Source organism: Stenella coeruleoalba, assembly GCF_951394435.1.
Source record: "Stenella coeruleoalba genome assembly, chromosome: 11".
NCBI lineage: Eukaryota > Metazoa > Chordata > Mammalia > Artiodactyla > Delphinidae > Stenella > Stenella coeruleoalba.
Window position 1 is genome coordinate 46,258,492 of NC_137157.1, and position 15,338 is coordinate 46,273,829.

Sequence of the window (15,338 nt, forward strand, 5' to 3'; positions counted from 1 at the left end):
TAAATGTAATCATAGCACCCGTGGCTTAAATTAAGGATGTAGTGTTAATTGCATAACTTGATTTATATTTTAGGAATTTAAAAATATTTACTTGTCCTTTTCCAAAACAACCTGAAAATTAAGAGTGTTTGTCCAAGCGATGGAATAAGAATTGTTTACCTTAGATTTAATCATCACTTCCATTGACTTCTTTACCAGAGTTTGAAAATGCATTATTGCAGCTCATTCTTTTGCCTTGCACTGGCAGCAAATCACTATATAGAGAAACTGCCAAGTCTGGTGTTACGGAACTTACACAGCATCTTCCTCTCTGTGGCTGTGTGTGAACACAAATTAAAGATGTCCTCTGGCTTGGATTACTGAAATATACTTGGCTGCATATTACATTCTGTCATCTGGACTTAAAGCAAAATAAACCAACACACATTTCAGTGAAATTCTTTATGAATTGATCATTCATGTGATTCTTGATTATAACTAGACAAATTGCATTATTATACAATATACCATATTCTTAAGTAAGACCATTTAAAATTTCACATAAAATGTCCCTATAATTTTTTTATCTCCATTAAAAATGCAATAAAGCACGATGAGTGTGAATTTCTCAAAGTCACAGGAATTGTTGTGGTCAGTCATCCGTCAGGAACTGAATGTCCAAAATCAAAGATTTACTATAATTTGAATTTTTTATTTTCCAGACACTGCAAGTGGATGTAAATAGGCTGAACATAACCTTGCTTCGGATATTCCGCCAAGGAGTGGCCGCAGCTTTAGGACTCTTGCCCCAGCAAGTGCACATCAATCGCCTCATTGTAAGATGCCAACATTTCGCTTTCCCAGATGACAAGCTTTGATCTTTATTGCAGGACTCAAGAATAATGAACAATAATAAAGAACACCCATGCTATAGTTTTATGGTCCATGAGCCAAATCTGGCATGACACCTGTTTTTGTAAAGAAAGTTTTATTGTAACAGACCACACCTATCTGTTTACATATTGTCTAAGGCTTCTTTCACACTACAGTGGCAGAGTTGAGTAGTTGCAACAGATTGTCTAAATTAAAAGCTAAAATATTTGCTGTCTGGCCCATTACAGAAAAAGTTTGTCAACCTTCTCGTAGTTCAAGACTAGCTATCCTGGTAGGTATGAATAGAAGGGCCCAAAATACTTGTCTCACCAACCGGATACTACTCCCAAAATATTCTCCCTAAGACGGAAACCTTCTGTATCAGGTAAGGCACTGTCTCCAGACAGCATCTATTAAAATCCCTTCAAGTATATCAGGATGAGGGACTTCCCTGATGGCGCAGTGGTTAAGAATCTGCCTGCCAATGCAGGGGACACGGGCTCAATCCCTTGTCCAGGAAGATCCCCACATGCTGCGGAGCAACTAAGCCCGTGCGCCACAACTACTGAAGCCCGCGTGCCTAGAGCCCGTGTTCCGCAACAAGAGAAGCCACCGCAATGAGAAGCCCGCACACCACAACGAAGAGTAGCCCCCGCTCGCCGCAACTAGAGAAAGCCCGCGCAGCAACGAAGACCCTACGCAGCCAAAAATAAATAAATAAATAACTTTAAAAATATATATATATCAGGATGAAGGATAGTGAACACATAGGCAGAGGATTTTGAATAAAGAATAAAGAAGAACCATGCTTAAGGACAGCAGTCCAAGTACAATGCAAGAATAGCCTTGAAAAAGTCGAGAGAAAACTTGGATGGGTGTCTGAGGTGGGGATGAAGGAAGCCCAAAGGACCTTTTGTATAAGACTCACTTTAGACCGATCTATCACCCACATCCTTTCTTTCCCCCTTCTCCTCAGTATTTAGGGACCTTGACATCATTCAACTACATGTTCCCATCTGCACTTGAAGGTGGGTGTGGGCAAAGAAAAGCAAATTCAAATCTTAACGACTTTCTCTTTGTAAAAAGCTAATTATCCGAGGTTCCCGTGAAAAAGGACTTTAGAATCATTTTAACAGTTTTAAAATTGTTCTTAATTTCCCCTGCATTAGAAACTTAAGCAAGGACTTCTTGTTCTCCTTGCCTTAAATCCTTACGCTCCTGCTTGAGTTCAGTTTTATACTGCATCAACACCTGCATTTCCCACTATGGAGAAGAATTTGCTTTTATTTTGGTTTAGAATTTTTGTTTCTTTTCACTTTTTTTCTGTGTGGAGGGTGAATTGTTTTCGTCCCCATAACAACTTTTGTTCTGTGAGTCAACTATTTTCTGGGACTAAATAAGCTTTCAAAAAAAACAAAGTTTTTAACTCAATAGCATAGAAGAAATACAGCATTTCCCATTATCATGAAAGAGTGAAATAGGTTATTTATATCCACAGTGCTCAAGTGAGAAGTGAGGTATTATAGATGTCTTAGATCTAGATCTAGATTTTATATATATACTCAGATATCTTAGATATACTTTTACATATATAGATTTAAAGAGCATAATAGCTCTTTGAAAGGATAAAAGAGGGATTTGCCACACCCAGAGAGGGATATGCATATCCTCAGAGAATGTTAATAGCATTTATGCATGTCTATTTCTAAGAGTAGTTCTTATAATAGTTTAAGTTATGATGATACCTGAGGCAGCAGAGTACGGTGATTAAGAGCGTGTGCTTTGGAGACAGACACAGAATTCTACTCCATTTCCAACTTGGCCGTGTCCCAGCTCTATGACCTAAGGCAAGCTACTTAATGTCCCTTCATTTACAAAATGAAATAACTTAATACCTCTGTCCTGGAGATAACAGATTTAAGGCACATGGGAGCATGACAAGCCCAAAACAAGTGCTCTCTTCCTACTATTGTTGTTATTAGGTCATAAACTATTTAAATTATTATAAACATGTTTCACATCAGTATTATGCAACATTTAGTCATTGTCTGTTGTTCACTGCAAACACGGGAACATTTTTCCTGGATGACTAGTAGTACTCCATTTTATACGTGGCTGAACTTCTGATAAATTGCATTAAAAGAAAACTTTCTAAAAAAAAAAAAAGAGAGAAAATTTTCTAGCAGGAGAGAACTCCATGTATCAAAAAGAAAAGACTAACAACAATTTTCTTTTATAAGTGCTTTGTATAAGTTGTCAAAGAGAATCTATCAAAGGCAGTGTCATTTTTGTGTAGTGTTTGTTTTTTATGGGTATGTGGCATATCAGCCATTTAAGGTAAGAAATCCTCTCTCTCTGTTTCAGGTAATGAGGTCATACTAATAGGAAAGTAACATGATATCATTGCATAACATTGTTTCTACCAAACAATAGATCTTAAAAGTGTGACTTATTTAAGGTGAAGAACAGGATCAGAGAAGCAACTTCAAAGACAGCATCACCTTCCTTAGTCCAGCCTTCACATTAATACAAGTTATAAAAAATATATATATGGGGTGGTGATGTCTAATAATTGTACTGTTACATCAGGTTTTACTTAATTCATTTAATTGATTTTAAAAGGCTTCTTTAAACACAATTACTCAGGAACCATCTGAACAATATATCTCAAAAATTACAATACCGAATGGAAAATAAACCAGCATCGAATGAAATATAAAATTACAAAGCTAGAGGTGTCAACTAATTGAAAGGCCATTTGAAGATTTCGGGCTTTGGGCTGCTAATATTAAGTGTACCAGGAATACCTAATAAAGGTGATCTCCAAGATGTCTTTTAGGATCCTAAAGCTCTGATTTTCTTTAATGTTTCTAGAAGGAAGTCAAAAATATTTCCCAAAGTTGTTTAAAATGTCTATTAACATATACAAATGATCTGCTTTTACTAGGGAAAGAAGAACAGTGTTGAACTATTTGTGTCTCCCATAAACGGGAAAGCAGGAATTTCTGATGCTCTGCCGTCTGAGGAAGTGCTGCGTTCACTTAATATCAATGTTTTGCATCAAAGTTTATCCCAGTTTGGAATTACAGAAGTCTCCCCCGAGGTAGGCTGTTTCATGGAATATTTCATTTAAAAATTTGCACGGTTAGCATGACATGACCCAATTCTAGGAGGCTTTGAGATGAAAGCTGTTTATCGTGTGTTATTTGATAATATAAAAATCTCCCTAAGGGTCAAAATTCTCTGATTTCACATTGCGTATGTTTCTTCCTTAAGGAAGTTCATTTTCATGTCAAAGTTCCCTTTTTGACACTTTCTTCTCCAATCTTTATGGCCTTATAATTTATTTTGACTTATCCAACAAATTGTCCAGAAGAAAAGCCACTTAGGTATATTTGTCAATTGATTACTTTTACTGAATTTTACTGAATTTTGGGTGTCCCCAAAAACACCCTCAAATCTTTCCTCCTCAACGGGTTTACTCCTCATTGCCTTCATTGTCAAAATGGTCCCTTTTTTCCACTACCTTGGGATTAATTTGAAATGTGATTTTTCTTTTGCTGAGGAACCCAGTCTTAAGAACTATGAATATCTCCTTCATAGTGCTTTCTAAATTCGGCACTTTTCAGATTTCCCCCACCACTTCAATACTCTCATTCCTGAATAAATCCAGTCTCTTTTTTACTTCACCTACTCCATCCCACTCCAAACTTGCTAGAATGAACATCATCCCAAACATATGTAATTAAATTCACAGAATCAAAGCATTAGACCTTGAGGGAACACATGCGAACATTTTAAAGATACAGAAAGTAAGGCCCGTAGAAATTAAGTGATTTCATCAAGGTGACAAAGCAAATGAGGTATAAAGCAATATTTAAAATCTAGATACCTTATTCCTAGTCTATTTCCCTTTGCAGTAAAGCACACTGCCTCTCATTACAGCAAATGCCACAGGTATGGTATAAAAAGCTTTGGTACAAGATTGAGCTTGGATCCCAAAGCCAGCACTTAAAATGTGTGTGACCTTGGGTGATTTAATCTCTGTGAGATTAAGTCTGTCTTTACATAGTGTCAACCTCTCTGAGCCTCAGTTTCTTCATATCCTAAATGAGTATAGAAAAAGAAAGGAAGGAAGGAAAAAAGTAAGGGAGGGAGGGAGGGAGGGAAGAAAGGAAGGAAGGAAGGAAAAAAAGAAGGAAGGGAGAAAGGAAAAGAAAAGGAAAGGAAAGGAAAAATGGGTAGAGTCCTTATCTTATACACTTGAAATATGAATAAAATTTTTAAATTTAAAAAAAATACATGAAGGGCTTCCCTGGTGGCGCAGTGGTTGGGAGTCCGCCTGCCGATGCAGGGGACACGGGTTCGTGCCCCGGTCCGGGAAGATCCCACATGCCGCGGAGCGGCTGGGCGCGTGAGCCATGGCTGCTGAGCCTGCGCGTCTGGAGCCTGTGCTCCGCAACGGGAGAGGCCACAACAGTGAGAGGCCCGCATACCGCAAAAAAAAAAAAAAAAAAGAAAAAAAAACATGGAAATCTTCACAAAGCGTAGGCACTGAACAAATGTAATTTGACTGCAGAATGAAAATGTATTTCATCATTGAACCACGACTGTAATAACAACCTCCAACTGGTCTTCCTGCATTTAGTGTTGCTTCCCTCCTTGCTGTCTCTGCTGCCAACCCCAGCTCACACACGCACGTGCACATGCACACATCCACACATGCACACAGTGTTTTCTTTCTTGCCACCAGAGTAACTTTTCTAAAAGCAAATCTGGCCATGCCCTCCTAATGTCATGACTCTTCTTTGGCTTCCTAAATCCTGTAGAATCAAGTCTGGATTTCTTAATGTGGTATATGGTTCTTTGTGTGCTGAGTTTATCACTGTTGAACAACACTCTCTTAGTTTATGCTTCAGCCATTCCAAACTTAATAGGCACCAGGACACCCCACACCATTTCTTCCCTCCAAGCCTGTGTGTATGTTGGTCCATCTGTGCACCTTTCATGTTTCAAGATCAGTCTACTGTATAGTGAAGCCTTCCCTTGTACCTCCACAGATGTGGGCGCTGTCTTTGTGTTCTCATGGAGCTTATACAAAAACCCCATACCCCACGTTGGCCTTCATGTCCATCTCTGCACCGTCGTTCCTTGAGAGCATTTCATTTCATTTTATCTGTGTCTTCAGTGCCTTCATTCAGGGCCTGGCATACAGTAGGCGTACAAATAGCCAAGCGCTGGGTTAGGTGGTGTCCAAAGTCAGAAAAATAAATGAATAAGCAAACACACACATAAATAAAATAAGATTTTTGCTTTCAATGAGTTCTAATAAGGCAACAAGAGACAAGCAGATAAGGAAAATACAGGGCTATGATAACATAACCGCACTGTGCCTTGGGAGTTTTGAGAAAGAGGAGGTCCCTTCACGCTTCAGAGAGACCAGGACAAAGGTCAACATGAGCTTAAACACCCAGACCCCTCCCCAGCCCTCCCTGCATGTGACTCTGAAGGGGCTCCCTTTTGTACATCAAACCAAACTCCATGCCCATAGTTCAAGCCCCTCACAGACTGACTTCCACACATCTTGCTCTGGACAATTCTTCTTTAAAATTTTAAAAGACCATTAGATTAATTTATTCTGCTTCCCATAAGCTTTCAGTGAATAAAATAAGCATTTCGCCCTGTTGCTTTATTCTGAGTTTAAATGCCATTCTGAAGGCTTTAGGAGTATGGCAGCTTAGTGAGTCAGCCAGCTTTGCAGACCAAGAGAAGCTCACCATACCAAAAACTTAATTCAACTCAAGTATTTGGGGGTCCTCCAACACACCTCAGACTGGTGAAGGCAAGGAGCTTAGCCTGAATGCCTGTCACAGAACGATTAGCCCTCAATAGACCATAGGTCTGTATTGCGTTTGAATAATGAAAGTGTATTTGATGATCAAAATATGATATTTTCTTATAAAATTCTGGGAATCTAAACATCTAGGCAATCTAGAATCTAGAAACTATTATATTACAGGAGACTGGGAAGTATTTTAATTGGATATAAGGAGCATTTCATCAGGGACTGGTGTGTTGTTTGAGCGTTTTGTTCTGGCACTTGTAGAATGGGCCCAGCGGTACCCTCTGATCGGAAGCTCTAACTGCAGACAGGAGAGAGCCGTCTGCAGTGTGCACAGGCCCTCAGAGGGAGCTTCAGACACATACAGTCCCAGAGGCGCCGCAAAAGCATTTGTTGATAGTTGTTTAAGCTGATAGGTATTCTGTGAGTTTTCCCACTTCTTTATTCATCATTTGTGGTAAATGTGGAGTAACAGCTTATGCCTCAACCCATTCTTTCACATTTCTATCTCCAAATTATAGCTCTGTTATGGTAACATGTTTATTACCAGAACAAAAAAAGGAATATTGGTATTTTGGGTTTTCATCCTTTACATGGATTACAGAACAAGGTGAATGCTGTCTCAAAGCATCTCTTCCTACACTTTTATTAATTAGTTTTAGGGAAGGGTGTGTTTTTTGTTGTTGCCATTTCTTTATTTGCTTGATTTTATTTAAATCAGAAACGACTCTTGGGAAACAAAGACAATTACCAAATAGAGATTTCCTTTCACTTATTCATCTATTTTTATTTCAAATTTAAGTTTCTTGAGAGACAAAGACATTATTTCTTTTATATATTTATATATGGTACCTAGAACACTGGAGGACCTCAAATATTATTTTATAATAAGATGCTCCTAAAAATTAAAAACCAGACTTCCTCTTGCCTAATAAGTTAAATCTCAGGGAAATAAAATTAAATGCATTGTTTTAGTTTCTATTTTTAGATGTTTTTACAAACTTAAATGTCTATTGAAGCAGTAATTTTGCAATGATAGTGGAAAAAAAATGATTTAGGATTTTGTTGTTGTTCAGTTGCAAATTACCACAGTTTCATAGGTCTTATGTTTCAAAGGAGGAAGTTACCTTCTTTAAATAACAGGACAATATATTGACTGATACTTTCATGGCATGTTTACAAAGAGAAAGAAATCATACCAAATAAATATAATCATAATCCACGAGTTTAGTGATTGTTCCTTTAAACATTAGCCAGCAGTCTAAAGAATTATATAGTCCTAGCCATACAGTGCCGAGGAGGAATGCAATCAATGTTAACATGGGTCAGATCTCTCAGCCCGAATTGTTTACCTTGTGCATGATACAGTGGAAGTTTGGCATTTATCTAACAAAACCATATTGTTGTAGGATACAACTCACTTATCTGCCTAAATCAATTAATTAACCAGCTAATTTATAACATTTCCACTTTATTCTTATTCTTTGTGCTCCATCTCTCTAAAGAGATGTCGCTCTGAAAGTCTCTGTATCATCTCTCCCAGCATTTGGGGTCAGAATTGGTTTTAATAAAAAGAAAAGAAAAGAAAGCTCTAGTGTATCAAATTATTAAACAGGAGATAGAGAAGCCATTGCTATCGGTACCGGAAACTGCCCAAATTTTATACAATCAAACAAAACAAAACCCAGCAGCTTCTTTCACTGCCAAAAAGCTAAAGGGAAAGTGATATTGTTGTGACATAAGACGTTAAGATGATACAGCGCATTGGTTTGACCCAGCCATGGAGCCTCTGAATTATTGAACCTTCAGTCCCCTGTCAAAATGTAAAAGGAATGGGCTTCCTTGGTGGCGCAGTGGTTGAGAGTCCGCCTGCCGATGCAGGGCACACGGGTTTGTGCCCCGGTCTGGGAAGATCCCAAATGCCGCGGAGCGGTTGGGCCCGTGAGCCATGGCCTCTGAGCCTGTGTGTCCAGAGCCTGTGCCCCACAACGGGAAAGGCCACAACAGTGAGAGGCCCGCGTACCGCAAAAAAAAAAAAAGAAAAAAAATGTGAAAGGCATCACATTAACCTTATACAAAGGTTAGATTGGAGATTCTTGTGAATTACAATCTTATGACTTGTGGGATCTTAACCACAAACTTTTCCATTTATTACCCTGCCCTTATCAAGGTTTTTAGATCTCTGTACAAATATAGTAGTGCTCAGCAGGGCTAGCATGACTCAGAAGGAAATCTATTTACCAAGAAAGTGCAGTGGCTAAGTTCTAGGAGTTCAAAACATGTGTCTTTCTAAGTGCTGGCGGGGGATGGAGGGGTGGGAGGTTAATTCCTCCATCATTACTGCTTTGGTTAAAAGAGAAAACAAAATAGATTTGTCTTAAGCAGAAAGGAACCTGTTGGTATTCCAGGAGGTGTGGAACTATAGTAGGAAAAACAAGAAAGGAACCAAATCAGGTTAGGAACACAAAATCTCTTTCCACCCACCTAACCACTCCTTTTTTAATCCAAATTTTACATGAACTAACGCTCAGATCCTCACACTTAAATTTGACAAGTTTATGCTACCTACTTGAAGGCTTAAGTGGCTTGCTTTTATAGCAAGCAATAGATGCTATTTATTTGCCTGCAAAAAAACTCATTTCCATATTTATACTTGATTTCTACAAGAGTTTTCTCTTAGTTTCCAGCTATGTGTACAGAGACATAGGAATAAAATATGATCTGGCTAAGGTCAATGGGTAAAAGACACGTTGTCACTTGACCCCAAGATTTCCTTTTCAGGACATATTGGTTTCTACTCATTTCATCAAGCAAGTATTTTCAGATTCTCCATCAACTTACCATTTATGTATTTTAAAAACATGCATAAATCATTTCTTGCATCTATAAATGTGTCTGTGTCTTAAAGAAGGCAAGATATTACAGTGAGCATATCTATATTTTACAAGCAAAGGAAATGGAAACTCAACTACTTCAAGCAATAGAAGTCTTCCTCACATAGTTATTGTAACCACAATTGAACTCAGAGATCCTTTCCATTCTGTTTTGTTCAACTCCCCACCAAGACTCGCTTGAGTTTCAGGATAAAACTTTTCATAAAATATTTTTCAAGGCAAATATTTCTTTTTGTCTAGTTTACAAATGTGGAATGCATTTTATTGTTTTTAAGTCTTGAAAAATAATCAACAATGATTTCCAGGTTCAGACACCTACAAGTACAGGTTTTGCTGAAGGCTTTTTTTTTTTTTCTTTTTGAGACAACTACTGTTTATTTCTCATGATGCTGTAGGTTGACTAGGATCAGCTGGGTGGTTCTTCTTTTCCACATAGTATAGGCTGAAGTCATCCCAGGGGTTACATTAAGCTGGGAATTCATCTGACGCTGGAATGCACAAGACGACCTCTCATTCTCCAGGGCCACTCTCCATGTGGCCTCTCATCATTCACTATCATGCTTCTCAAGGCTTTCTTAATCATAGAGACATCTCAACCAAAAGGGGAAAAAGCAGACTCCAACAAAATGTAATTTTAGATGAGTGGGAGCATTTGACTTGATTTAGCCTTTATATTTTTTTCCTAATTGTGGACCATTTGGTTTCAAGCTCAATTTTCTTTAACCATAAATCTATAAATTTCACTGAATTATTAAATTTCATTGCCTTATTATAAGATGTGATTTTAGTAGATGTGCTTTTTTAAAAAGAATGGGTAAAATAAAACTAAACCACTCATTCGCATGTTATTCATGCTTTTTCTCTACCCTTCCACCCTTCAAATAGTAAGCTAAGTAAATAAACAAAGAGAGAAATAAATTAAAGTAAAACTATTTTCCCTTATAGTGCCAAATAATTCTGGACATTCTGGTGTTCCCTGTTGCTTTAAATAAAATATAAAACCCTAACAATTTATGTGGTTAAAGTGGTACATTAATCAGATTTTGACAAAATAGACTGCATTTAAAAAAAAAAGATTTCATAAAAGAAAACAAAAAAAAGGCAATGATGCCGACATTGTTGCTCTGTTTATTGATGCATCATGAGATTTTGTTTGCACCTGTTTCACTTCTGTTTAAAAGCAGAGAGCAGTATTACAGCACATAAAGCAGGGTGTTGATGTTATGGGAGGAGCCTGAAAGCAGAGTAAGGAGAGCTTCATAAACAATTTCCTCAGCACAGAAAAGAACAGAACTCTCTCACCTGTGAACCAGGTAGTTTCCAAGAGAGACCCTGAGGGACACTCACAAAGCCTAAGGCCCTATGTGCCATGTCGGGCATGCTTGCTCCTGTACAGGAGATAAAATAGCGTCTTAACCTATAAGAACGGCAATCCAATGTCTTAGATCAGATTGAGAAGCAGCTCTGGCAGCGGGGGATGTAGGTGTGTTCTACACTGAATGGAATCAAGCTAAAAATATGTTTAGTGTCTGATAAGAACGCCAGTCTCCTCAAGCTCTCATTTAACATCGGACTTTCTGTTTTGCTTTCAAAGAAAAATGTTTTACAAGGGCAGCATGAAGCGGACAAAATCTGGAGCAAAGAAGGATTTTATGCTGTTGTCATTTTTCTCAGCATATTTGTTATTATAGTAACGTGTTTGATGGTAAGTTTGCTTCTTTATATATTTTATCCTTTACTGAGCCCACTGCTTAATATTATTCGATATATTGCCATTCAAAAGAATGTTGAAAAGACTGAGAACAGAAGCAAGACTATGACCCTGATAGGTTGGAAATATTTCACATCTGACAGCAGAGTGATAGCTAAAGGAAAACCTACGGAATTATGGATTCTGACCTGCAGAATAAGGCTGTAATTGCACTGAGGCTTTTCGTAACTTGATCAACCCTGAGAACGAAGTTTTAGAAAGTGATTTACCGAGGTCAGTGGAATCCTCAAAGCCATTTAAGTCTCATGGGTACACTTTGGACTTGCTTTATTTCCTCTTTTATATTATCTTTGTGCAACTTGGGAAAAATTTTATAAAGAAATATGTCTTGGGGCAAGCTTACTTCTTAATGAGTAAAAATAAGGTTTTCTTATTTTTAAAGGGCCTTGAAAGTAATATATGAAATTCCAGGCATGAAAAGGAGATGATTATCGGCTAAAGGGCTAAACAATCCCTAATCAACTAATTTTTTAGGTGAATGAATAACGTAAAAGTATGAAAGAATACACTGCAAATAGCTCTGTAAATTACAAATTATAGATATGAAGACTTTAAAAGTGTATTTCATATTAAAAACACAGAACCCCAAATAAACCTAAACACACTAGACTAGGCAGTGCTCTTTGGTACTGAATGAGTTAACAGTTACCTTTCTAATAGAATGATAAGATTTTCCTATTCTTTTGAAAATTCTGTGATATAACTTAAAATATTTGAAGTTTGCAGATGGGTTTTAATATCTTTTCTTCCTGTGTGCTATGTTCTTTTTAATTTTGCACATTTTTAAAAACATTCCTTCCTTAGTTTTTAACAGCCCCCCCCCCCAAAGACATCATGCTAATTATTCTTCCCACAAGCAACAGTGTTGCGAAGTGTCTTAATGGATTTTGTTTATTTCTGCTCCTCCTCCTGGAAGAGGTTTATGTTAGAAAGGTTAGGGCTCCGTTTGGAAAACAGAGGCTGAGTGGGTCTCAACTTGAAGAATATAAAACAATTAAGGCCTTGAATAGCGTGAAGATGGGCATATTTCCTAGAATCTAAAATACAGAAAGTAGCAAGCTCCCATGCACTCTGAAGTTTCTATTATCATGAATTTAGAGGCATCTCCTATGGGCCAGGCACTAAGAGAGAAGATTTCTAAAAATTGTGACAATATCAACAAAAGAATAATTTAAGATTTTTATATCTTAAATAGTGGAGATTAAGGGTAAAGAATTTTAATGAAAGTTGGAGGTTTTATGGAAATTTTGGCAGAGAGCCCTGGGCCTTTTTTAGGTAGAGAGGGTGTGGTTCCTTGTTATGGTTCATTGTGTTTTAAAATATGTGGTTCTTCTTTTTTAAATAAAGGAAATCTCAAGTGTTGTCCTCCCTCTCATAAGTCACAATTAGGGTATTTTTCTGCTTGGAACGTTGGAAGGAAGGGGAGGATAGAAAGGGATACAGAGTGATAAAAATAGAGATTATTCAGGGAGTAAATACTTACAATTCAGAAGAGCAAAGGCAAGGAGGAAAGTGGGAAAGCAGATTCCGGAGCAGCTGGTGAGTCCTAGAGGGCTGAGAGAGACAGAGCAGAGCAACCGTTCACTTGTTAGATATGCTCCAGATCCTGCATCTCCAGCTCAGGGAGCGCCCCTGTATCCACCATGACTGGATGAACTCCTGCCTGACATACTGATCGCAAGTAGTAACAGGACTTGTAGTAGCCACACCCTCAACTACCTGGGGCCAGGGAACAACTAACTCTTCCTTTCCCAGTGTCTGCAAAACATCCATGTAAAATTCAAAAATCTAAATAAGGCTACTCCAAAGTTACTAGAACAGACTGAGAAAGGAATGCTTCAGAAGTGTGAAGGTGATCGCTCCCTACTGGGCTGGTAGGTAGATTCATCCATTCATTCAATCCAGGAATTCCTGCAGAGGGCTCTCTGTGAGCCTGTTGTTGGCCCTGTGGACAAAGGAAGGAACAAGACAGATGAGGTCCCTGTGTTCATGAGTCCTATAGTCCAGAGGGGTACCCAGACAGTAATTACATGAACATTTAAAAAAATCAAGTAGTGACCGTATTCTGTGATTCCGAGTATATGACATTCTGCCAGAGGCAAAACTATAGAGACAGTAAAAAGATCAGTGGTTGCCAGAAGCTGTGGGATGAATAGTTGGACTTTTAGGGCAGTGAGACTATTCTGTATGATACTGTAATGGTGCGTGCATGACATTAGGGATTTGTCAAAACCCATAGAATGTACAACACGGAGAGTGAGCCCTAATCCACATTCTAGACTTCATTAATGATAGCATATCAGTGTAGGCTCAAGAGTAACAAGTACGCCATGCGAATGCAGGACGTTAATGACAGGGAACGCTGCTGAGGGAGCTATGGGAGAGGCGGTATATGAGAACTCTGTGCTCTCTGCTCAGTTTTTCTGTAAACCTAAAACTGCTTTTAAAAAATAAAGTTTATTAATTTTGTAGAAACTCAAAAGCCTTAAGGGCCATGAAGAGATGATAGTGAGCTGAAGCAATAGGTAGTGGAGCAATCGGAGACATCTGAGACATACAAACACGTAGGGAAGGAGCTCCCTGGCAGAGGATACGGCAGGTGGGGCAGCTGGGCCTCGCTGGTTTCCAGGAGAAGGCTGTAAGCTGAGTGTTTTAGGCAGAGCTTTGATGTGATCTGATTTGTATATTTTAAAAGATTGTGGTCTCTGTTGGTGGCCAGTGGTTGGGGACAGAGCTTGGGGTGAAGTGTGGGAGTAGGAGGACCCTTCTGGCAGCTACTCTATTAGCCTGATGAGAAATATGATGGCGGCCCAGAGTAGAGGGTGGTGGTGTAGATGGAGAGGGGTGAAGGATGGAGATTTATCTGCAGGTGGAACTGACAGGACTTGCTGTGTACTGATTCTCTGGGAGGAAGAAAGAGAAAAATGAAGGGTGACTCCTACATTATTTGACTGACTACCTGGATGGGTGGTGCTTCCATTTCCTGGGAGAGGAATGCATTGGAGATGGCGAGTAGTGAGAGAGAAGAAACCCATTTTGATTTGTATTCCAACAGTTCTTGAATAAATAAAAGTAGTAGAATGATATATTTCAAACACTCTCTTACTTTTTAAAGTGAAAGAGTCACTTTAAAAATAACAGGGGGGGCTTCCCTGGTGGCGCAGTGCTTGAGAGTCTGCCTGCCGATGCAGGAGACACAGGTTCGTGCCCCGGTCCGGGAAGATCCCACATGCCGCGGAGCGGCTGGGCCCGTGAGCCACGACCGCTGGGCCTGTGCATCTGGAGCCTGTGCTCCACAACAGTGAAAGGCCCGCGTACTGCAAAAAAAAAATAAAATAAAATAACAGGGGAACCAGTAGTACAGAAAGGAATTAATATTGATGGAAAAATAAATACTACCTGATAGACAGGATTAAGATGAAGTTATATTTATCTGATACAGCTTAACCACTGACAAGTAAACAGTTCACATTTAAGGACTAGTCAAATGTGATTCTCTAAAATAAGCTTATCTTTGTACTTGTTCAAATGTTTTTGATACTGATCTTGATTTAAAGTAAGTTTTTCCTTGGATCTCTCAGTAATAGTTATACTATCACTTTTGTGATTTTCAAACAAGTATATTCTGGTTTCTGTTTCCTATAATTTTGTTGATTCCATGGCAAAGGAAAAGATATCACTCAGAAATTTCCCTCTGGCATTAATTATGTTTATGAAAGATCGAATGCCATTATTTGTGTCCAAGCCTTTCTCATATCATAGAAATGAAAAGCATGTGGTTTTATTATGAAATTATATAGGTGACTTGCTGTCATGGAGGATTATGTGCTCTGTAACAATAACATAAGCCTTGGCAAATTTTTTGAAATGTGGCATATTATTTACTTTCCTTAAAATTTAAGAAAAAATGTGTGTTGCCAGGCATAAAATTAGACATGCATGACATTTTCAAATGTGTGACTTATTTAGCACCTCTCAA

General features: G+C 38.4%; 1 protein-coding gene across 1 annotated transcript in view; it reads left to right on the top strand.

The window, feature by feature from the left end:
- Positions 1-15,338, top strand: part of PTPRR (protein tyrosine phosphatase receptor type R) — a 378,611-nt gene that overhangs the window by 260,438 nt on the left and 102,835 nt on the right. Inside the window, exons 15-17 of the mRNA XM_079937947.1 lie at positions 702-815; positions 3,800-3,955; positions 11,183-11,293. Coding sequence (XP_079794073.1) covers positions 702-815; positions 3,800-3,955; positions 11,183-11,293 — 381 coding nt within the window. The remainder of the gene's footprint in view (positions 1-701; positions 816-3,799; positions 3,956-11,182; positions 11,294-15,338) is intronic.